Here is a 24,873-nt window from a genome sequence, read left to right on the forward strand (position 1 = left end):
ACAGGTCTTTGGGTGTTGTTTTAATGTTTCTTGGTGTGTGTGGGTGTTCTGCTATGTAGTGGAGAGTTGATGGTAGAGACATGTCTCGAAAGAGAGTTGATGGTAGCAAATACGTTTAGGAAGAAATTCAAGCATAAGTACACATGGGAGAGGGTGGTGGATGGAAGGGTGGCAAATAGTGTGTTAACCTCTTCACTCCGGGGCACATCGCACATCTGGCAGCATTAGCTGCCCAACGTGCGATGTTGCGTCATAATAATTGCATTGTAAAAAATAAAGTCGGTGCTCAATCATTCGTTCTCTTTCACCCGTGAATTTTGATAACCATAGAAAATATGATGAAGCCAGTTTAGAGAGGATGGAGGTTACGTAGGTACGACTACAATAAATATAATCAAGACGCCAACGTCGGCATCATTGCATACCCACTTGCTCCTCATGAGGCCTACGTAGGCATCACCGTATGGAAGTGGTTAATGGACTATATAGTGGTGACCAGGAGTATGGTAGGAAGAGTTAAGGATGTGCATGTTCTAAAGGGAGAGAGTTGGGGAATATCAGATCATTTTCTGGTGGAAGGTAAGTTGAGAGTGGAGAATATGTGGAGAAAGAGGAAAAGGGCAAAAGGTAAGGAGGTACTTAGAGTGAAATGTTTAAATGAGAAAGAAAAGGAGGAGTATAAAAAGAAGCTGAGAGAGGAGTGGGAGGTAGTGAAGGATAGAGTAGAACTAGGAGTGAAGGAGGAATGGGGATGGTTCAAGGAGGGAGTCATAAGGTGGGCAGAGATGGTGTGTGGAACAAGGACAGGAGGAAATAGAAGGAGGGTAGTGAGTGGTGGGATGAGAAAGCAAAGAAGGGTGTAGAAGAGAAGAAGTAGGCATTCATAGATTGGTTACAAATTAGGATGAGGGAATCGTATGAGAGGTACAAAGTAAAAAGAAGAGAAGTAAAGCATAAGATTAAGGAGGTAAAGAGGAGAGCAGATGTGAAATGGGGTAAGAGTATGACAGAAACTATTAAAAGTAATAAAAAGATGTTTTGGAAAGATATTAAAAGAGAAAGAGGAGGCAAATCAAATAGAGAAGAAAAGGTCAAATGTGCAGATGGAGAGATGATAATGGAAGAGAGGACAGTGAAAGGAAGGTGGGCAGAGTATTTTAGGGAGCTGCTAAATGTGAAGGAGAATAGGGAGGGAAAGGTAGTTGCAGTGGGAAGCGCTAAGAAAGTGACAATGATGAATGAGGAAAATGGAGGAGAAATAAGAAAAGATGAAGCAAAAGCAGCTGTTAAGATGATGAGAGCAGGTAGGGCACCTGGGTTGGATGGATGCCATGCAGAATGTCTGAAAAAAGTAGGTATAGTGATGGTGGACTGGCTGGTGAGGTTATTTAATGTTTGTTTATGAGAGGGTAGAGTGCTGGAGGAGTGCCTGTATAGTACCACTTTACAAGGGAAAGGGGGACAAGTGTGAGTGTAGTAGTTTCAGAGGGATCAGCTTGTTGAGTGCAGTTGGGAAGGCGTATGGGAGGGTCTTTGATTGAGAGGATTAGGAGAGGGACAGAGGGAGTAATTGGTGAGGAATATTGTGGTTTTAGGACAGGTAGGGGTTGTGAAGATCAGATCTTTGTGGTAAGACGATATGTGAGAAAGCTATAGGAAAAGGTAAAGATGTTTTTTGGGCTTTTATGGATTTGGAAAAGGCTTATGACAGGGTAGACAGAAAGGCACTGTGGGAGGTTTTGCAGATATATGGGATAGGAGGAAAGCTGTTAAGAGCAGTCAAGAGTTTTTACGAGAGTAGTAGAGCTTGTGTTAGGATTAGAAATGGAGAGAATGAGTGGTTTGAGGTAAAGGTGGAACTTTGTCAGGGATGTTTTATGTTACCCTGGCTGTTCAATCTATACATGGATGGGGTGATGCGAGAGGTAAATGCAAGGATCGTGGGTAGGGGGTTGGAAATGGTTAAAGAAAATGGAGAAAAGTGGGAGATAAGTCAGTTGTTGTTTGCACAACATTGCGTTTGTGGCAGGATCAGAGGAGGGATTAAGGAAGTTAGTGACAGAGTTTGGGAAAGTGTGTGAAAGAAGGAAGTTGAAGATAAATGTGGCTAAAAGTAAGGTGATGAGATGTACAAGGGGAGAAAGTGACAGCAGGCTGAAAGTGAGTATAAAGGGAGAGAGACTGGAAGAAGTGGATAGTTTTAGATACTCGGGTGCGAATGTGACAGGAAAGGGAGGAGTAGTGGTAGAGGTAGAATGTAGATTGAAAGAAGCGAGTAAATGCCTTGGTGGGTTAAAAAGTGTAATGAGAAATATACATTTGGGGATGGATGCTATAAGGAGATTGTATGAAGAAGTGATTGTGCCAACAGCACTGTACGGGGCAGAAACGTGGAACATGAGAGGAAGAGAGAAGGAATTTGAATGTGTTTGAGATGAAATGCCTGAGAAGTATGATAGGGGTTACTAGGTTGGATAGAGTGAGAAATGAGGAGGTGAGGAGGAGAACAGGGGTGGAAAGGGAGTTGGGAGATAGGGTTGATGAAAGAGTATTGGGATGGTTTGGACACATGGAAAGAATGAGTGAAGAAAGATTAGTAAAAGAGGTGTGGAAGGAGTGAACATGAGGGGGGCAACCTAGGATGAGATGGATGGATGGGGTAAAAGGGGCATTGGGAAAGAGGGGAATGTCTGTTGAGGAAGGACGGGAGAGGACAGAAGATAGGGGTGAATGGAGAATGGTTGTGTATGGATGATGCATGAAGGGGAGTGGGTGGGGGACTACCAAAAAATGTAAAAGTGAACCAATATGTTAATTATGAACTCTTAAATGACCACCTGGAGGATTCTTCTAATAGCTCAGGTGCTAACATCTTTCAACATGATCACGCCCCAGCCTACACTGCTCGTAGTGTTACTCAGTGGCTTAAAGACAATCATATACCTTACATAGCAGACTGGCCAGTCAATAGTCCTGACATAAACCCAATAGAAAACCTGTGGAACCACATTAAACAAGACCTGCAGGGTAAAGATACGAGCTCTGTGCCCAAGCTCGAGGCAGCCATTCGCCAATCCTGGGCCAGTATAACCCCTGCACATCTTGCCAAGTATGCCACTTCCATTCCAAACTGCCTTCGTGAGATCATTGCACGTAAAGGCCACCCATCAAAGTATTAGATGTACAAAGTGAGCTTTTGTTTATTGATTTATGACTCATTCATTCTCACTAACCGTTCGTACTTCCTTGTTGAGCACTGTAGATACGATACAGGCCACAATGCTGACTGAAATAATTCTAAGATTATCAAATATGAAAACCATACTATGAAACAAAGACAAGTAGGTAGATAGAGGGTTAGGTGGCGAGAAATTCATTTTTATGAGATAGATGTTTTGAAAACAACAGCTGCGACGGAATTGCAGAGTCACATAATCTCGCTCATCATCTAAAGTTTGTAAACACAAGTTAGGGTATCAATATTGGTGCTGATATGATGAAATGTATACACTAAGCCACTCCGCTTCGTGACCAAAATTGTTTGTGTAAGCAGTATTGTTTGAGACAATGTAACAGTCTTTCTGATTGGAGAAAAGGGTGGAGGAGAAAATTTTTTGGTACACAGAAGAAAAGTCATGCATGGGGCCTACAGATGAGTGACGTACATTAATACAATGGTGAAAAGAAAGTGAAGGAAACTTAAAAGTGAATGAAGAAATATATCATAGAAGGAACAGTTGACAGAATTAAAACCAATAATTAAGGAGAGAAGGGAACTGAAAGTGATGGTGGCAACAGAGCTAAAATAAACCACTGAAAAGGTGATTAAACCTGTTCACAGATTAAGCGGGTCATTCAGCTACATCCTCGTATATTCATGACACCTGCATAGGCATGTATTCAAGGAGTTAACCTCATCAATATGAGTCAAATACAGGTAGTCGTCAACTTACGACTGCAATTGGTTCCGACCGTCTAGTCGTAACTCGATTTGGTTGTATGTCGGACATGTGTTAAATTCCCATAGGAATAGTAGACTCCCAGTCATAATTTACCCACATTTTCTTATATAACATTTTATATATAGATATATATATGTATATATAATATACAGTATGTATATATATATATATATATATATATATATTATATATATATGTTGAGACTTCTGACAGGTTGACGTAAGCGGAGTAGGAAACACAGGAGTCTTATCATGATTATTATTCTTTTAATATTATTTATTACTATTTTCAACACTTATTATTATTATTATTATTATCATTGTTATTATCATTATTATTATTACTATTATTATTATTATTTTTATTGTTATTATCATTATTTTTATTTTATATATTTTTTATTATTATTATTATTATTATTATTATTACTTTTATCATCATTGTTATTATTATTATTGTTATTATTATTATTTAAATATTTAAATTTAAATTTTATCATTATTATTATCATTATTTATTATGTTATTATTATTATTGTTATTATTATTGTTACTATTATTATTTAAATATTTAAATTTTGTTTTATTATCATTATTATTGTTATAATTACTATTAATTTCTTTGTTATTAGTGTTATCATTTATATATTATTTTTATTATTATTATTATCATTATTATTATTATTATTATTATTATTATTATTACTTTTATTATTATTGTTATTGTTACTATTATTATTTAAATATAATTTTTTTTTTTTTTTTATTATCATTGTTATCATTATCAGTTACAATTACTATTAATAATTTCTTTGTTATTAGTGTTATCATCATATTTAATTGCAAAATTTCATCATTGTTACGTTAGCCACAATGTAATGTTCACACTCGTCACCAACTATGGTAACACGAGGTGGTAGTGAGGTCCACCCCATGTATATAATGCCCACAGCCCGTTTGTAAACCCATTCCTTTGAAAAAGCATACCTGCGAAACTAGTCAGGAATAAACTCAAGACTAAGACTCCTGTGTTTCCTACTCCGCTTATGTCATATATATATCTATATATATATATATATATATATATAATATATATATATATATATATATATATATATATATCATATTGAAGTTTAAGTACTCTGAACACGTGTCTCTACAACATATTTCTCCAAACATCATACCATTTCATATTAAGTTATGCTTAAATCAAGCACAGAATATTAAAGTTACTACTGTTGGTTTGATATTGAAAACATAAAAGTAATACAGTAATACTGAAAAATACAATTATGTACAGAATATGTTGAAAAAAAAATAGAAAACATTTGTGGAAATACAGAAAGACAATTTAAAACAAAGACACAAACAAAACTAAGTCACTGCTCAGATAGCTGGTACTGGGCTCTGTTGGTGTGTTGGGAGGAGGGGTAACGGTCAGTGTTGTAGGGGGTGTGGGGTAACGGTCAGTAAGGTGGCAGCAGGTGCAACGGTAGGAGTGACTGGATTGCTTTTTTTTTTTTCTCTCCATAAATTTCACAATATGGACACACCACATTGTTATCATCCTTTCAATCCTTGTAAAGCATTTGAAGTAAGTTGGGGTCCATTACTTCTAAATGTATAAGGAATTCATTCATTGTAGCAAAGCTTTTTGATAATCCCTTAGTGGTGAATTTCCTTACTGGCAACTCTTCTTCTTTGTCTGCTTGTCTTCTCTTCACTTCAGCCACTCGTCCCTCTTCCAATTCGATGAGTTCTTCATTTGTTAGTTCACCAGATTCTTGATCTAATAATTCTTCCACATCTTCTAATTCACATTCCAATGAAAGTTCTTTTGAAAATATCAATATTTTTTTCATGTATCTCACCGAGTTCTTTTTCACTGTCAAATCCAGCAAAATCATGCACATAGCGTTTGAGACATGTGGGCTTTCCGAATGGTAAATTAAGAACAGCTTCAGTTTGAATCCTGCGATATTCCCACCAAGTAGAAGAGTAAGCCTATCCTTGTAAGCTTTAAATCCTGGCATAATAGAAAATGTGATCAGGTCTGTTCACAGAACACAGTGGTCACTCGGCTATAACTACAAAATAAATACAATTAGGAAGCTGATGCTGGAATCCGCATAACCTGCACTTGCAGCTCATGACACATACATAAGCATCATCATATTCAAGAGCTAAGGGGAAGATGGGCAGAATATATTGGAGAGCTGTGGAATGTGGAGGAGGAAAGGGAGGGATTGTTGGGAGCAGTGGGAGGCACTAAGAAAATGAGTGATGGGAGAGGAAAATGGAGGATAAAAGAGAAAAGGTAATGTACAAGTAGTTTTGAAAATGATGAGAGCAGGTAAAGCACCTGGGGTTGGATGGGTGTTATGCAGTGTCTGAAGAAGGGAGGTACAGTGATAGTGGACTGACTGGTGAAGTTGTTTAATGTGTGTCTAATGGAGGGTAGAGCACCAGAGGACTGCATTTATAGTTCTGCTTTATAGGGGAAAATGAGAAATGTGATTGTAGTAGTTTTAGAGGGATCAGTTTGTTAAGTAATTGGGAGGGTTTTAATTGAGAGGATTAGGAGAATAGAGGGAGTAATTGATGAGAAGCAGTGTGGGTTTGGGAAAAATAGGGATTGCATGGATCAGATTTTTGTGGTAGGGCAGATATGTAAGAAAGCTTTAGCAAAAGTTAAGATTTTTTTTTTTTTTTTGGGGGGGGCTTTATAAATTTACAAAAGGCTTATAACAGGGTAAACAGGAAGGCACTGGGATTTATTGCATATATATGAGATTGGGGGAAAGCTGTTAAGGACAGTCAAGTGATTTTACAATAGTAGTACTACGCCTGTGTCGGAATTGGAAATAGAGTGGTTTGAGGTAAATGTGGGGCTGTGTCAGGGATGTATCATGTTGCCATGGCTGTTCATGTGTACATTGTGGAGTGGTGCTGAAGGTAAATGTGAGGGTAAAGGGCAAAGGACTGGAAATGGTTAAGGAATATGGAGAAAAATTGGAAATAATCCAGTTGTTTACTGATGCCACTGTGCTTGTGGTAAGGTAAGAGGAGGGATTAAGGCAGTTAGTGATGGAGTTTGGGAAAGTATGTAACAGTAAGGATGTACAAGGGGAGAGGAGGGTTGTGAGTTGGAAGTAAGTCTTGAGGGAGGCTGGAGGAAGTGGACAGTTTTAGATATTTGGGGTTGCATGCGGCAGGAAAGGGAGAAGTGGAGGTAAATTGTAGATTGAGATAAACAAGTAAATGCCTTAGAGGATTAAAAAGTCATGAGAAATAGACATCTGGGAATGGATGCAAAGAGGAGATTATACAAAGGGGTGATTGTTCAGATGGTACTATAATGAGTGGAGACTTGGAATTTAAGAGAGGCAGAGAGGAAAAGTTTAAATGTGTTTGAGAGGAAATATCTGAGAAGTATAGTAGGTTGGATAGAGTGAAAAATGAAGAGGAGGGTGGGGGTTTGAAAAGATGACGACAAATAGGGCTGAGGAAGGAGTATTGGGAGGGTTTGGACACATGGAAAGAATGAGTGAAAAAAATTAGTAAAAGAGATGTGGAGGAGCGAACTTGAGGGGACAACCGAGGATGAGATGGATGGATGGGGTGAAAGGGACTTAAAGTAAGGAAGGAAGGAGGCAAGTGATAGGGACGAGTGGAGAATAGATATGTATAGATGACACTTTGATGCAAGGATGGGAGGGGTGGGGAATTGGAGTAGGGAGTGGTTATGTGTAAATAATATTTTGATGCAGCCTGAAAGGATTTCTCCTGGTCTTCTCTTTTTCTTCATGAGGGGACAGAGAAGGGGTCACCAATTAACTAAAGCAGCCTTGCTGTGGAGTTGCTTTGTCTTGCTGCATTGCTTCTGACCCAGGGCAGTGGGTGGGATACAGGGTTGATGGTTAATCCACGAGGATCTAAGATTAGAAGGAAAAAAAGGGTGGTGCATGGGAGTGGAACGGGTAGGCTACATGCCTTTTGACTTGACTACTTTCATAAGGGGGAAAGCCTTTGGTATATAGATTGATATATAGATAGACACCAGAGGTTTCCCAGTAAGCTGGATAAAATAATTTTTAATTATTTTGACCTAAACTCAAAAGAAGACACTGGGCTTTATTTCATTCATTGATGATATTGGATGGTGTCCTCTACAAGTTTTCTAGTTGGAAGAGAATGCAGAACCAATTCTATTGCTGTTGCTATGTAACTTGGTCACAAAAGACGTACCCACATCAAATCCATAGCAGAGCATCAAAGACCTCATTTATACTAATGAGTTGTCTTTGTTTTTATACCAAAGGCTTTTACCCCCTTATAAGGGAGGTAGCCAAAAAACAAAAACCACTCCCACCCATTCCATCCCTAACATACTCCACTCCCTTCCACCCACTTCCGTCCCTCTTATCTTGGTACCTCCTGAATGACAGGTCATCCCTGCATCTTGCCCACTGCCCTGGGTCAGAAGCAGTGTCGCAAGACACAGCACATCCACAGGAAACCACTTCATTAAGGGAGTGTGACATCACTTTATAGAGTAGGCCCCAAGCCTCAGTTCATCTTACTTAGTCAAGCTCCACTTAGTATGTGCTTCTAGTAGGGTATTTAAACGGTTGAGATATTTTCTTGATTTTCTTCACTAGAATCTTCTACAACTTGTTAGCTTTAGGTACACCAGAGGACTCCTGCCTGGGATCCCCAATTCACTCACTAAGCCATCTCTGTTCCGACGTCACTACTTAATTCATCCAATAATTTTGACCATTAGAAATAAGTGCCTCCCCTTAAGGTGTAACTTCTCACTCAATGTACCAATAAATTTTTCTCCTCCACCCTTCTCCAATCAGAAAGACTGTTACACTGTCTCAAGCAATACTGCTTGCACAAGCAATCATGATCTCGAAGCGGAATGGCTTAGTGTTTACATTTCGTCACATCAGCACCAATATCGGTACCCTAGCTGTGTTTACAAACTTAGATGGTGAGTGAGATTATGCAACTCCAACTCTCTTATGCCTGTTGTTTTCAAAACATTTAACTCGTAAAAATAAATTTCTTGCCACCTACCCCTCTACCTACTTGTCTACCTTCATCTACCAGCCTCTTACATAAATGACCATGTTAATTCCCTGACCCAACCAGAGAAAGCTTTTTCCTAAGCAGAGCTGGCCCTTGTACTGGCCCACTTGGGCACAAAAGAACCAGCCCACCAGGCATTGCCCAAATGCTCTAATGGCCAGTCTGCCCCTGGGTGAGGTTGATGGAGGGTAGAGGGTGAACAGCTTGACTGTGGACTTTTGAGGGGGTGTGGTCATTGTGTGATGTTGGCCACAGTTCTAGCTTGTGGAGATATGTTTTTTTATTTTCTGTTTTGTAGTTGTGGTGCTGGGCTGTTATTTATATGCTTTGGTGGCTCCAGGTAGGGATTAAAGAGAGATTATAGACAGGTTGAATAGCTATAGTATTGCTTTTACGGGGACCCTGTTGTACATGTTTTTAGTTCCTGATAAGTGGTTGCTGTGGGAAAGGCCTACTCATTACCCTGTAACACACAAGAAATGTGTAAGTCATATCTTGTTATTGTTGAAGGTTTGTATGAACTTGTTTAACAGGATGTGTTTTTGGATTGTGTCAAATATCATGTTTATAGTCACCATTACAGTTCTGTCAGTTTTCTCTCTTCAGTGCTTGTTGGGTGATCTTAGTTGAATAAAACTGTTAACATTTCCACACGAAAACATATACATATATTTAGCTCTTTTACTCTATACTGTAATTTTGTAAATGCACACAAAACAGCCCTTGATAAACTACCAAATTTTATACTTCACCTAGGTACCACTTCCCAGGTATCACTCCATCAGAGGACTGATTCCCAACACAAGCATGGATTACTCTGGTACACCTGTTTGTCACTGTGCCACAAGGAAATGGTAATAACACAGAATTGGCCAGGCAATAGATATTAAATGCTCTAGAAGCAGTCACCACACAGAAGGCACAGAGCACATTATACCACACTATCCTACATACACACCAGACAAGTCCAGAGAATCTAATCGCTGAGTGACTTATGAGCTGAACTGGTAGCCATTGGTGGATTATAAGAGAGATCTGTGGTAATGGATTGGTTGGTTGATTGATTGATTTATTTTTTTTTTCATTGTTATTTGACATGTTTTTTATTATAATCCATGTTATTTTATTTCTAATGTTAGCTGCATTTAGTTTTATCAAAGGTAACTTCTGTTTTAATTTTTAGCAGTTTTTAGTTGCGATACAGTATTCCTGAGATACTTAAATTTTGTTTTCCAGCTCCACAATGTAATGCCCAGGGGCTGCCTCACAAGATGTCCCTCGTTAAGTCTAGTAGCTAAGGAGCTGAGCCCCTAGAGTCGGGTGTCATGGACAGTCCTGAGGATTCTGGGGGCGCCACAATAGAAAGGGGTTTACCAGCTGCTTCTCCTGCTGTTACCATTACTGCTGCTGCTGCTGCACCCTCCTCTGATGATGATGCAACTTCAGGTGATACCATCACTGCTGTTGCAGCTGCTGCTACACCTGCCAGCATTTCTGGGGCTGACTCTTTGTCAGCTAGTGCTAGCCCAGCCCCAATTGTGCCACAAGACATAGTCATTACACAACTGAACCAACTGCAACAGAATCTTATGAGTCACATCCTTCAGTACCAAGCTGGAATGCTTGCACAGTTTCAACAGGTTTGTTTTTTTGTTTTTGTTTTGTTTTTTATTTTATTTTATTTTTTTCCAAATCATGTAGAATATGAAGAATTTTCGTGGCTTATTGTTCTGTATGATGGAAGGCCACTCTTATGTGTCCTGGGGCATGCACTGTCTAACCTCTTCACTACAGTGACTCGTTTTGTTGAGTGGGTGTGTGCTTTGACTCAGTCACCCATCTTAGAATTGAGGCTTAACTGGGCTCGTAATTTTTTACAAAGTACCACAGAAGACTGTTGCAGGAAGTAGAAAATAGATGAGGTATCAAAGGCTAAGTGGTAAAGGGGATGAATAACATTCTCGTTCACAAATCGATCTTGCTGTCATAGATAAATTCTGCAGGAGGCTGTGACACCCAGGAAACTGGATATTACCTTCAGTTCAGCACATAATTCACTCAATGGAGACATTTTATGTAGCTGTCTTGAGTGAGTGTAAAACAATGTAGTACAATGTGCTCAGTCTTCTGGTGGTGGTTGCATTCAATATATATTGTCAGGACAATTCTTTACTGATACTGCATTAGTACAAAAGTTAACCTGAATGTGGGCATACCATTCTTCTTTCACCAATCTAGTCAGTATCCGTCCCAATAGAACAGCATACGAGAGAATGATAGGCATACTATTTTATGCAAGAGCCCTTGAACTCTTCCATTTTTCACTCAGTATTTCACAAATACAGCCATCTGAAAGTAGTAGGAATTGACCTCAGAACTGCACTATTCAAATATTTGAAGTAATCTGTCCTCAGCTCTTCAGCTCTTCACATATGTCCATACATAAACACACATACGTAAATTGCAAAATGAACCTTCCACAATGGGTCTTTCAATCCTGTACATCACCAGGCTCCTCCAGATATCATATCAGCAGAGAAATCATTCCCAAGATAAGCAAGAACTACTTGAACTACAAGGTGTTCAGGATAAATTTGACACTTTTTTTGGAAAAGAAGGAAAAACGTATATTGGCCAAAAATTTATGTATTCTCAAAATTCAAAGTGCATCTCTAAGAGGATCTTTTGCCAAATACAGCTCACTCAAAGAAGCCACCCTGAGCCTTCACCACTGCCTCCAGGTGGGACCTGAACCTACAGCACTCAGCCTTCATGGTGTCCTTCGAGAGATGCCTGAACACCAGTTTAATCTTAGCAACCAGGTCATCCTTAGTGTTGCAGGCGGTACAGTTGGTGTCTTTTTCAACTGTGCCCCACACATAATAGTCCATGGGTTTCAATCAGGCAAATTGGAGGGGCCAGATTTTGGGACTGGTGAAGTTGTAGAAATTCTCAGGCAGCCACCTCTGGGTTTTCCCGGAGATGTGACATGGAGCTGAGTCCTGCTGCCACACTTATGGTCTTCCCACAGCCACACTCTCCACCCAGTGCTTAGCAACAGTGGACAACTCTATATAGCCATCTGAAGTGAATCTGAGTCCCTCTTCAAAGATGTGGGGTGGCATGACATGGCCTTCGCTGGAAACGCACCCAAAGACCATCACAGTTTGAGGGAACTTGGTCTTCATGAAGCGCAGGACTTTGTGTGGACTGTAGGCTAGCCACTTGGTGTTCTGCATGTTGTCCAACTGGTCTTGGCAGAAGTTCTTCTCATTTGAGAAGAACCAGAGCATCCCCAGTTCAACTGGGTGTTTGACCTTGTTAAGGAGTTTCTTGGCTTTCTTAAGGCAGTTCTCTTGGGCCTTGGTGGTGAGTAATTGGCTCTTGTGCCTCTTGTATGAAGAGTAGCAAAGATCCTCATTCAGCGCTTTCTTCATAGTCACCACTCAGACGTCCATCTCTCTCGCCAAGGTCCTGATTGCCTTGCCTAGATCTTGCTGCACCTTTTTTTGCAGCTTTTCGATGAATTTTGTTGTGCGGATGGAGTCAGAATGCCTGGTATGATTCTTTGTGCTAGCCACTGCTTCCACATCTTCGTTGCAATTCTTCAGCTCACATCCCATGGCCCTCACGGTTTTCAAGGAGCACTGAGCTGCAGCTAAGATTTCTGAATGTTTTAATCTGGCACGAATCATGATGATGCAGGTCACTGTCTTCCAATATTCTGGTGCTTTTCAGTTGTCCATACTCTAGCTGTCACACCCACCAAGAGTACACAGAATCAGCTATCCATTGCACTTTACTGCTATTAAATCCTTCAAATGGTTCTGAAATCACAGAAAATAAAATGATCAGATTTATCCTGAACGCCCTGTACGTGGCATGACTGTTCAGGTCACCGCCCAGCATTAAAACTGAATTGGTGTGGCTTCAGACTTTTAAGTGCTCTCAGATGCAGCCACCACATAGACTTACTGAGCACCTTGTTCTGTGTTGTCCTACTCACACCCTATTCTGACAACATCACAAAATATCTTATGGGCCAAACTGGTGGTTGTGGCCAATTACCTGGGGGCCACAGATCTCTTGCAAGAAAGATTTAGGTTTTGGAGCAATTGATTGATAGCCAGTAAATTAGCCATTAACTACTATCACTTTTGATTTAGACTTGCTTGTTCAGCTTTTAGATAGGAGGGACATTGAATGGATTTTAATTGTATATGAATTAGATGTGTGTTTTGACTGGGCTACCTCCCAAATTAGGGAGAAAGGGCCTTTGGTATTATATGGATGAATATAGTTATCTTTCTGCATTTTGCAGCTGCAGCAGCAGATGTTAACTCAGATAAATCCAGCAGACCAACAGACAGGCGGTGCACTCAACCTTTCCCTCAGTGACAAAAGGCAGGCAGGATCTGAGGCAGGGCAGCAGCAACAACAACAACAGCAACAACAACAACAGCAGCAGCAGCAGCAGCAGCAACAGCAAGAAAATGAAGGTCATTATCTGTAAACATACGAAAGGTTTTCATATTGAAGTATGACACTTATATTTCTAATAGATGGATTTTTAGTTGCCTTTTGAGAAACATCAATGTAGTATTATTGAGAGACCTTTATGCTAGGGTAGGAAATGAACCAATAGATGGAGTGGTTGCGAAATATGGAGTTCCAGGAAAGAATCATAGTGGAGAGTTGAAGGTGGAGAAGTGTCTAGAGAGTTGGTGATTGCAAATACAGTGTTTAGGAAGAAAGTCAAGCATAAGTACACATGGGAGAGGGTAGTGGATGGTAGGGTGGTAGATAGAGCGTTAATGGACTATGTAGTGGTAGGTAGGAGTATAATAGGAAGAGTTAAGGATGTACATGTTCTAAGGGGAGAGTGTGAGGGAATATCAGATGGTCTGGATGGATGTCATGCTGAATGTCTGAAAAAAGGAGGTACAGTGATGGTGGAGTGGCTGGTGAGGTTATTTAATGTTTGTTTAAGAGAGGGTAGAGTGCCAGAGGACTGGAGGGGTGCCTGTATAGTTCCACTTTACAAGGGAAAAGGGGACAACTGTGAGTGTAGTAGTTTCAGAGGGAATAGTTTGTTAAGTGTAGTTGGGAAGGCTTATGGGAGGGTCTTGATTGAGAGGATTAGGAGAGGGACAGTGTAGGTTTAATACAGGTAGAGGTTGTGTAGATCAGATTTTTAGGGAGACAGATATGTGAGAAAGCTATAGGAAAAGGTTAGGATGTTTTTTGGGCTTTTATGGATTTGGAAAAGGCTTATGACAGGGTAGACAGGAAGGCACTGTGGGAGGTATTGCAGATATATGGGATAGGAGGAAAGCTTTTAGGAGCTGTCAAGAGTTTTTACGAGAGTAGTAGAGCGTGTGTCAGGATTAGAAATGGAGAGAGTGAGTGGTTTGAGGTAAAGGTGGGACTTCGTCAGGGATGTGTTATGTCACCCTGGCTGTTCAATTTATACATGGATGTGGTGGTGCAGGAGGTGAATGCAAGGGTGGTGGGTCAGGGATTGGAGATGGTTAAAGAAAATGGAGAAAAGTGGGAGATAAGCCAGCTGTTGTTTGTGGATGACACTGCGCTTGTAGCAGGATCAGAGGAGGGATTGAGGAAGTTAGTGACAGAGTTTGGGAAAGTGTGTGAAAGAAGGAAGTTGAAGATAAATGTGGGTAAAAGGTGATGAGATGTACAAGGGGTGAAAGTGGCAACAGACTGGGAGTATTAAGGGAGAGAGACTGGAGGAAGTGGATAGTTTTAGATACTTGGGTGTGAATGTGGCAGGAAAGGGAGGAGAGGAGGTGGAGGTAGAATGTAGATTGAGAGAAGCGAGTAAATGCCTTGGTGGATTAAAAAGTGTAATGAGATATAGACATCTGGGAATGGATGCTAAAAGGAGATTGTATGAAGGAGTGATTGTACTGACAGCACTGTATGGGGCAGAAACATGGAGCATAAGAGAGGAAGAGAGAAGGAGTTTGAATGTATTTACCTAGTTGTATTATATGGGAAGGGGAGCTATGCTCGTGGTGACCCCTTTTTTTATCTCACAAGATCAAGTTTGTTCTTAAATTCTTGTATTGTGTTTGCACACACTATTTTCTCATCCCATTTGTTCCATATATCATCACTCTGTGTGGGAAGCTGTTCTTTTTCAGGTCTTTTCTATAGTTATCCTTTTTGAGTTTCATTTTTTTTTTTTTTTTCTTTTTTTCTGTGTCCCACTTTAATTAGTCCTCTCTATCAAGTCGTTCCTTACATTTCATAATTCTGTAGATGGTTAGTAGGTCCCCTCGTTCTCTTCTTTGTTCCAGGGTTGTTAATTCCAGTTCAGCCAATCTTTGTTCATATGTCAGGTTTGAAAGAGTTGGGGCCATCTTTGTCGTTGCTCTTTGTATTCTTTATTTTCTTGTATTCTTTTTTGCACTGGGTGACCATATCAGCGCTGCATATTTCAATTTTGTCCTTATCAGTGTTTGTAATATTTTCTTAATCATTTCCTTATCCAGGTATTTAAGGCCACCTTTATTGATCTCAACAAATTGTATGTTTCTCCGACTATTTTATTTATATGTTTATCTGGCAACATGTCTTTGGTGATGATTACTCCTAGGTCTCTTTCAGAATTTACTTTCTTTATTTCTTTTCCATCAATTCTATACTGTCCTGATATTCTATTCTTGCTTTTTCCAAATTCAATTATACTGCACTTCTTGATGTTGAATTCTACCTCCCATCTCTTGCTCCATTCTGAGACTGTTGAGATCACTCTGTAATGAGTCAGTCTATTTCGGAGTTTATTCTCATTAATAATTTTGCGTCATCCGCAAAGTAGTTCATGTAACTTTCAATGCCTTCTTCCATGTCATTTACATATATAGCAAATATTAACCTCTTCACTCCGGGGCACATCGCACGTCTGGCAGCATTAGCTGCCCGACGTGCGATGTTGCGTCATAATAATCGCATTATAAAAAATAAAGTCAGTGCTCAATCGTTCATTCTCTTTCACCTGTGTATTTTGATAACCATAGAAAGTATGATGAAGCCAGTTTAGAGAGAATGAAAGTTACGTAGGGACGACTACAATAAATACAATCAAGATGGCGACGTCGGCATCATCGAGTACCCACTTGCTCCTCATGCCACCTACGTAGGCGTCACCATATGGAAGTGGTTAAGGGAGCACTTGATTGTATGAAGAGATTGTATTTACCTAGTTGTACCTAGTTGTATTTTACGGGAAAAGAGCTATGCTCGTAGTGACCTGCTTTTGTATCTTTCAGCATCCAGTTTGATCTTAACCCCTTCCATACGGTGCCGCACACGTAGGCGTCATGGGGAGCGAGTGTATTCGCGAGGCTGCCATATCGGCGTCTTGATTATATTTATTGTAGTCGCCCCTCCATAATGACATTCCTTCTAATTCTTTTGTAATCGCATTTTCTATGGTTATCAAAATTCACGGGTGAAGAGAGAACGATTGATATAAGCGGTGACTATATTTTATGATGAGAATATTATTACGACACGTCGTACGGCTGGCATTGGCTGCTGCCACCGAGATCTAAGTCCATGACGCCTACGTGTGCGGCACCGTATGGAAGGGGTTAAATTCTTGTATAGATTTTGCACACAGTATTTCCTCATTCAGTTTGCTCCAGATATCTATCACTCTGTGGGAAGCTATTCTTTGTTAGATCTCTTCTGTAACTATTCTCGTTAAGTTTCTTTTTGTGTCCTCTTGTTTTTCTCCTATCCCAATTTAGTACGTCATCTCTATCAAGGACTTTCATCCCTTTCGTAATTCTCCTCTTTCTCTTCTTTGTTCCAGGGTTGGTAGTTCAAATTTGTCCAATCTTTGTTCGTATGTGAACTTGGAGAGTGTTGGTATGAAGGGGTAATTGTGCCGACAGCCCTGTATGTGGCAGAGACATGGAAAAAGAAAGAGGAAGAGTTTAAATGTGTTTGAGATGAAATGAGTGAGAATTATGGTAAGGGTCACTAGGCTTGTTAGAGTAAAAAATGAAGAGGTGAGGAGAGCAGGGGTGGAAAAGGTGTTGGGAGATAGGATTGATGAAAGAGTATCGAGATGGTTTGAACACGTGGAAGGAATGAGTGAAGAAAGATTAATAAAAGAAGTGTGGAAGGCAGAGGTGGATGGAGTGAACAGGAGGGGGTGACCAAAGATGAGATGGATGGATGGGGTAAAAGGGGCATTGAGAAAAAGGGTGATGTCTGTTGAGGAAGGAAGGGAGAAGACAGAAGATAGGGGTGAGTGGAGAATGGTTGTATATGGATGATGCTGTGATGCATGGAAGGGAGTGGGTGGGGGATGGTGGGTTAAGGAGTGGTTATGCATGAATGATATTTTGATACAGCCTGAAGGGATTTCTCCCTGCCTTCTCTCTTTCTGCATGAGGGGATGGAAGGGGGGGTCTTTGATTAAAGTAAGCAGCCTTGCTGTGTCTTGCTGCATTGCTTCTGACCCAGGGCAATGGGCGAGATGCAAAGATGATCCGTCATCCAGGAGAAGCCAAGAAGAGAGGGAGGGGTGGGGAATGGGAGTGTAGTGGGTGGGAGTGGAATTATGCCTTTTGACTTTGGCAACCTCCCTTGTTGTAAGGGGGACGGGGGGGAGCCCATGGTGAATTTATGTACAACCATCATTCCCTCTGTTTTTTACATCCATAACCTCTCCCTTCTCCAATTTATTCTAGACTTTCCTTCCTGCTGTGGGATGATGCTTGCAATCCAGAAGATGATGTTTTAAGTTTCAAAGATGTATTGAAATTTTGGGAAATATTTCTGTTATACATGTTTTTACTTATTTTTTAAGTTTGCAGGTAAAATATTTTATCAAAGCAGCTACTATTTTGAAGTCTGTATTTTGAACTGTAATTCAAACATAATATTCATCCCTAAATGTTAACTCTAGTAGCATCAATTGTTGTAAGACTGCATTAGTATTACCAAGATTGTTTTTTGAATTTGTCAAAATCTTTCCCATCATGTCTTTCCTTTTTAATCTCTTCTTTTCAGTAAACATTACAATTCTTCTTCTTCTTCTTCTTCTTCTTCTTATTCTTCTTCTTCTTCTTCTTCTTCTTCTTCTTCTTCTTCTTCTTCTTCTTCTTCTTCTTCTTCTTCTTCTTCTTCTTCTTCTTCTTCTTCTTCTTCTTCTTCTTCTTCTTCTTCTTCTTCTTCTTCTTCTTCTTCTTCTTCTTCTTCTTCTTCTTCTTCTTCTTCTTCTTCTTCTTCTTCTTCTTCTTCTTCTTCTTCTTCTTCTTCTTCTTCTTCTTCTTCTTCTTCTTCTTCTTCTTCTTCTTCTTCTTCTTGCCCATTCTCAATCCACAAGCCAGCATCCATTTATGTACACCATTTCCCCAATATAGCTCTTCTAAATTCCATTACATTTGGAGTATTGCTTTGTTGCAGAGTAATGATTATGTTTGTCTTTCAGAAGGAAACAACGGAGGGTCACTTCAAATTAAACGCAAGAGAATTGCGTTCACCAACAAGCAATATGAACTTCTCTCCGTAAGTGAAATTATTTCCATATATATGTTGATCCATCAATGTGATAGAAATGTGGAGATGAGATAGAGAATGGAAGTGGAAAAAGAGCTGTTGGATTGAGTAGATCATAGAGTGATGGTTTGGGCATATAGAAGGAATGATTGAGGAAAGACAAGCAGATTTTGTAGGGAAAAGAGAGTGGAGAATAGGACTACTCGACCAGAAAGTAGGACAAAGACTGAAATGTGTGGAATAAAGGGGGGCATTGGATGCCAGAGGAATGTCTGTTAGTCATTGTAGAGAGAAAGCAAAAGATAGTACGGAATGGAGAGTGGATACAAGTGGATGAAAAAAATTATGTGATTTGAAGGGATGTCTTGCGACATTGCTTCTGACCCAGGGTGGTGGACAGGATGTAGGGATGACCCATCATCCAGGAGGTGCCGAGATAGAAGGGAGGGAAGAAGGTGGAGGGGAGTGGAATATATAGGAAATGGAATGGGTGGGAGTGGTTTCTGTGCCTTTTTCTTTTTGGCTACCCCCCGTGTAGGGGAAAAAGCCTTTGGTATATGTATGTATGTAAAGGGATGTTTTTATTCTCTGCTCTATAAGTTTTTTGAGTGGATTGGGGTAGGGTGGTGGTGAGGTTGGTATAGAATGAAGTGGTAGGGGTAAATCAGTTTAGTTGTTGGGCCCTGCTGTACACGTGCTGTATCTTTTTGCATTGCTTTTAATCAGAGTGGTGTGGTTGGGGAACAGGGATAGCCATTCATCCAGGAGATGCTAAGATAGAAGAGGTGAATGGGTTTTTGATAGGTATGGGATAGGTGTAGGGTGCATGTATTTGACTTAGCCACCCTCCATGTAAAGGGGAGAAGGCCCTTTGGTATGTATCAATGTGGTTGGGTTGGTGACCTTCTTGAGGAGATATACTTTAGATGAATTAAAGTTATTTCAGTTTATGGAGTGTGCTACAAATATATGAAATAAGAGAAGTCGGTTGAAGGGATTCAAAAGATTTTTTATTAGTAGGGTACATGTGAGGAGTCTGGGAGTTTTCCAATCAGAACCCTAAAGTTTGGATATTTTAATGTGCATGGATGTGGTACAGATAAGAGTAAAAGGGAAGAAATACGTAGTATGTTTGTGAGAAGAAAGATGATATGTTGGCAATGAAACTAGATTGAAAGGGAGAGGCAAGTTTGAGTTTGGGAGTGTAGTTAGGAGGGTGTCATGATTGAAGAGAGGATGAGGTAGAGAAGGGGTGGCTATACTAGTAAGTGAAGACGTAGGTAAATGTGTGGTGGAGTGGAAGGGGATATCTTCAAGGATAATATGGATGAAGGTGAAACTGGGAAGGGAGATGTGGGTTTTTGTAAATGAGGAAAGTGTAGAGGAAAGGGGGTGTTTGGATAAATTTAAATGCATAGAGGGTTTAGGGAGAAATGTCAATGTAGTGGTATTGGGAAACCTTAACTTTAGCCTGATTAACATGAACTTACAATTTTTATCCTTATACATAGATAATGTGCATGTTTTCATTACTTGCAGACACATTTTGAACACAACAATTTCCTGGAATCCGTGGACCAGCATTGCCTTGCCCAGCGTCTCAAGACACCTTATCGAAGCATCAAAATGTGGTTTCAGAATAAAAGAGCAAATGTTAGGAAAAGATTAACTCCTGAAGAAAAAGGTTGGTGAATCCATTTGAATTAATTCTTTAGAACAAGTCCAGAAGGGTAATATTTTATGTAGTTGCAGGATGTGGTTTCAGAATAAAAAAAGCAAATGTTAGGAAAAGCTTAACTCCTGAAGAAAAAGGTTGGTGAATCCATTTGAATTAATTCTTGAGAACACGTCCAGAAGGGTAATATTTTATGTAGTTGCAGGAGTGATTAAAGTTTGAACTTAGCAGTAGTTCCTAACCATTACTCTTTCATGGTCCCCAAACAAAATTTGATGAATGTGATCCAAGGTTGTTGTCCTTTACGAGACAAATCTTCAGTGTTGGAATAATGATATAGGTATATGTTTATTATTAGTGATAGTTGTCATCCAGGAGGTGCTAAGATGAGAGAGAGGGTGGAGAGGTGTGGAGTGTATTCAGGGATGGAATGGGTGGGAATGATTTTATGCCTTTTCCTTTTTGGCTACCTCCCTTGTAAGGGGGAAGAAGCCTTGGTATATGTATGATAGTTGTGCTAGAACTTATAAGGGACACCACAACATAGGATCACTGTAGAAAAAAGAAAAGAAGAATAAAATGAATAGGAATCACTAAGTACATACAAAGGCAGTCTTTATATATTTTCACTAAGAATTGATTATGTTGGGACTCGCAGTGAATATTTGTGCATGGTTGCCTTGAAGGACAGATGTTGGAAATGATCAATCTTTTTGTTTTCTATCTCTAGAGCAAGTGATGTGAGGTGGAACTGTATCATAGATGTGTCATGTCACCATGGCTCTTCAATGTGTACATGGATGGGATGGTGCAGGAGCTAAATGTGAGGGTAATGGGCAGGGGACTGGAGATGGTTAACCACTTCACTACGGGACTTAAATCTCGCGGGCAGCAGCCAATGCCAGCCGTACGACGTGTCGTAATAATACTCACATCATAAAATATAGTCACGGCTTATATCGATCGTTCTCTCTTTCACCCGTGAATTTTGAAAACCACAGAGAATGGGATTAAGAGCAGATTAGGGAGAATGTAAAAACACAGGGGCGACTACAATAAATATAATCAAGACGCCGATATGGCAGCGTCGCGAATCCACTTGCTCCTCATGACGCCTATGTGTGCGGCACCGTATGGAAGGGGTTAAAGAAAATGGAGACCTTAATGCTAGGGTAGGAAACGAATTAATAGACGGAGTGATTGGGAGGTATGGAGTTCCAGGCAAAAATCATAGTAGAGAATTGATGGTGGAGATGTGTCTTGAGAGTTGATGATAGCAAATACAGTTTTTAGGAAGAAAGTCACGCATAAGTACACATGGGAAAGGGTGGTGGATGGAAGGGTGGCAGATAGAGCGTTAATGGACTATATAGTGGTGACCAGGAGTATGGTAGGAAGAGTTAAGGATGTACATGTTCTAAGGGGAGAGAGTGGGGGAATATCAGATCATTTTCTGGTTGAAGGTTAATTGAGAGGGAGAAAAGGTGGAGAAAGAGGAAAAGGCAGAAGGTAAGGAGGTACTTAGAGTGAACTGCTTAAATGAGAAAGAAAAGGAGAATGAGTATAAGAAGAAGCTGAGAGAGGAGTGGGAGGGAGTGAAGGATAGAGTAGAACTAGGAGTGGAGGAATGGGGATGGTTCAAGGAGGGAGTCATAAGGTGTGCAAAGATGGTGTGTGGAACAAGGAGGGTGGGAGGAAATAGAAGGAAGGGTAGTGAGTGGTGGGATGAGGAAGCAAAGAAGGGTGTAGAAGAGAAGAGACAGGCATTCATAGATTGGATACAAATTAGGATGAGGGAATTGTGTGAGAGGTACAAAGTAAAGACAAGGGAAGTTAAGCATAAGATGAAGCAAAGAGGAGAGCAGATGTGAAATGGGGTAAGAGTATGACAGAAATTTTTGAAAGTAATAAAAAGATGTTTTGGAAAGAAATTAAAAGAGAAAGAGGAGACGAATCAAGTAGAGAAGAAAAGGTAAAAGGTGCGGATGGAGAGATGACAGTGGAAAAGAAGGCAGTCAGAGGAAAGTGGGCAGAGTATTTTAGGAAGTTGCTAAATGTGAAGGAGGATAGGGAGGGTAAAGTAGTTGCAATGGGAAGCGCTAAGAAAATGAGTGATGAGTGGGAACAATGGAGGAGAAATAGGGAAAGATGAAGTGAAAGCAGCTGTTAAGATGATGAGAGCAGGTTAGGCACCTGGGTTGGATGGATGCAATGCAGAATGTCTGAAGAAAGGAGGTACAGTTATGGTGGACTAGCTGGTGAGGTTATTTGATGTTTGTTTAAGAGAGGGTAGAGTGCCGGAGGACTGGAGGAATGCCTGTATAGTTGCATTTTTCCAATCATGTGGTACTTTTCCTTCTTTGAGTGAGAAGTCAATTATCTTGTGTATTTTGTCTGTAAGTTCATCTATATATTCTTTCAATATCTGGTTCACAATTCCATCAGGACCATATGACTTTCTGACAACAAGGTTCTTTATTTGGTCCCTTATTTCTTTCTGTGTCACCATTATTTCTTTCATTTTGGGGGATCTTTCTTGCTGTCCTTCATCCCAAATTTGTGAGCTTTCAATTGTAAATACAGACTTAATGCCTGGTCATTACTTCAGCCATTTCTACACCTCTATATATTCTTTATTTCCTTTGAGCAGTTTCACTATTTCATGTTTGTCTTTTAGTTTGTCATTTACATATCTGTAAAATAGTTTAGGTTGGTCTTTGCATTTGTGTATTTTATCTTTTTCATAGTTTCTTTTTTCCTGTCTCTATATCTACATATTCATTTCTCAGTTTGATGTATATTTGCATTTGGTCTTTTTTTTTTTTTTTTTTGTCTTTTTTCCATCTTATCCATGCTTTGTCTCTATCTGTAGCATCACTACACTTTTTGTTATACCAACACTTTATGTAAACCCTTTTTTGTTTCTTCCTAGGTACATATTTATGTTCCCTCCTTGTATTTTTCTTTAACTATGTTCCATTTCTCATGTGGGATGATTGAAATGTGGATGTATGCCATGGTTGGTCCATACCCCCTATAAGGTGGAAAGGGCCTTTTGGTATATGTACTGTATAAATGTTTGTATGCTTTTTCATACAAGATGAGAGGGAGGGTGGAGGGGTGTGGAGTGTATTCAGGGATGGAATGGGTGGGAATGATTTTATGCCTTTTCCTTTTTGGCTACCTCCCTTGTAAGGGGGAAAAAGCCTTGGTATATGTATAAATGTTTGTATGAATATGTCGCCGATTTAATGAAACAGCCTTCTTGTGGATGTGTTGTGTCTTGCGACACTGCTTCTGACCCAGGGCAGTGGACAAGATGCAGGGATGACCCGTCATGCAGGAGGTGCTAAGATAAGAAGGTGGAGGGGAGTGGAGTGTGATAGGGATGGAATGGGTAGTTGTTTTTTGGCTACCTCCCTTATAAGGGGGGAAAAAAGCCTTTGGTATATGTATGTATGTGTATGTGTATTCACCTTGGTCTTTGGATCACGTGTTGGACTCGTGATCGACAGCTATTTCCCTCCCGGAAGAGAGCTCAGAGCTCGTATGACCGATCTATGGGTAATGCTATGACCTTTCACACACATACACCCCCAACTCCCCGCCCACGAGAGTCAGAGTAACTACCCGAAGCACAGAGATACCGAAATAATTTCGGCCCTGGGCAGGATTCGAACTGGGTACTGCGAGCACCACCATACCTCCCAGTCCAGCGCTCTACCAACTGCGCCACTGAGTCGTGTGTATATATTATTATTATTATTATTTTTTTATTTTACAGCTCAAACTAAAACTAAGGAGGATGAGTTTCCCAGCAACCAGGTGGACCCACGATTCAAGTGCTCCAAGTGCCCTTCTGCCTTTATTGCTCAAAAGTAAGGATGTTTTAAGTTCTACTCAACAACATGTTCAATTTTTTTTCTATAGTTTCTTATTAATTTGATGAATTGAAGATGGTATATGGCTTACTTTAACCTCTTCACTCCGGGGCACATCGCACGTCTGGCAGCATTAGCTGCCCGACCTGTGATGTTGCATCATAATAATCGCATTATAAAAAATAAAGTCAGTGCTCAATCGTTCGTTCTCTTTCACCCGTGTATTTTGATAACCATAGAAAATTGATGAAGCCAGTTTAGAGAGAATGGAAATTACGTAGGTACGACTACAATAAATATAATCAAGATGGCGACGTCGGCATCATCGAGTACCCACTTGCTCCTCATGCCGCCTACGTAGGCGTCACCGTATGGAAGTGGTTAAGTTCTACTCAACAAAATGCTCAATTTTTTTCCATAGTTTCTTATCAATTTGATGAATTGAAGATGGTATACGGCTTACTTTAAAGGGTAATCACCAAGCCTAGGTTCAACTTTGCATTTTCTCATTTGTAATGTTATTTTCACGAGAACAATGTTTAAAACAAATAACTTATTTCGAAAGTTCTATTTATGGGATTTTTTTATGAAAATTTTGCTATCTGCTAATTTGCATTCTAAAACACAACATACAGTGCCATCTCTTGGCTTTAGTTTTGATGACATCATGAGCTGTGTGCCTACCTAAGTTCCCAGTAGCAAAACAGGCATTATTCAGTGAT

General features: G+C 40.0%; 1 protein-coding gene across 15 annotated transcripts in view; it reads left to right on the plus strand.

Moving 5' to 3' along the window:
• Positions 1-24,873, plus strand: part of LOC143032483 (uncharacterized) — a 111,533-nt gene that overhangs the window by 16,140 nt on the left and 70,520 nt on the right. For 12 of the 15 annotated variants that reach the window (XR_012967113.1, XR_012967114.1, XM_076197346.1 and 9 more), the window contains 5 exons: positions 10,295-10,698; positions 13,380-13,557; positions 18,528-18,604; positions 20,135-20,279; positions 24,055-24,148. Coding sequence is in view for 13 of the 15 variants with exons in the window: in XM_076197346.1 (XP_076053461.1) it covers positions 10,384-10,698; positions 13,380-13,557; positions 18,528-18,604; positions 20,135-20,279; positions 24,055-24,148 (809 nt within the window). In the remaining 2 variants the exon portion in view is untranslated. Of the gene's footprint in view, positions 1-8,826; positions 8,961-10,294; positions 10,699-13,379; positions 13,558-18,527; positions 18,605-20,134; positions 20,280-24,054; positions 24,149-24,873 lie in introns of all 15 variants that reach the window. The other 3 variants (XM_076197337.1, XM_076197338.1, XM_076197342.1) reach the window with 2 other exon arrangements.

The sequence above is a fragment of the Oratosquilla oratoria genome, chromosome 13 (genome assembly GCF_046742065.1).
Source record: "Oratosquilla oratoria isolate Oo_2021 chromosome 13, ASM4674206v1, whole genome shotgun sequence".
In the NCBI taxonomy this organism is placed as follows: domain Eukaryota; kingdom Metazoa; phylum Arthropoda; class Malacostraca; order Stomatopoda; family Squillidae; genus Oratosquilla; species Oratosquilla oratoria.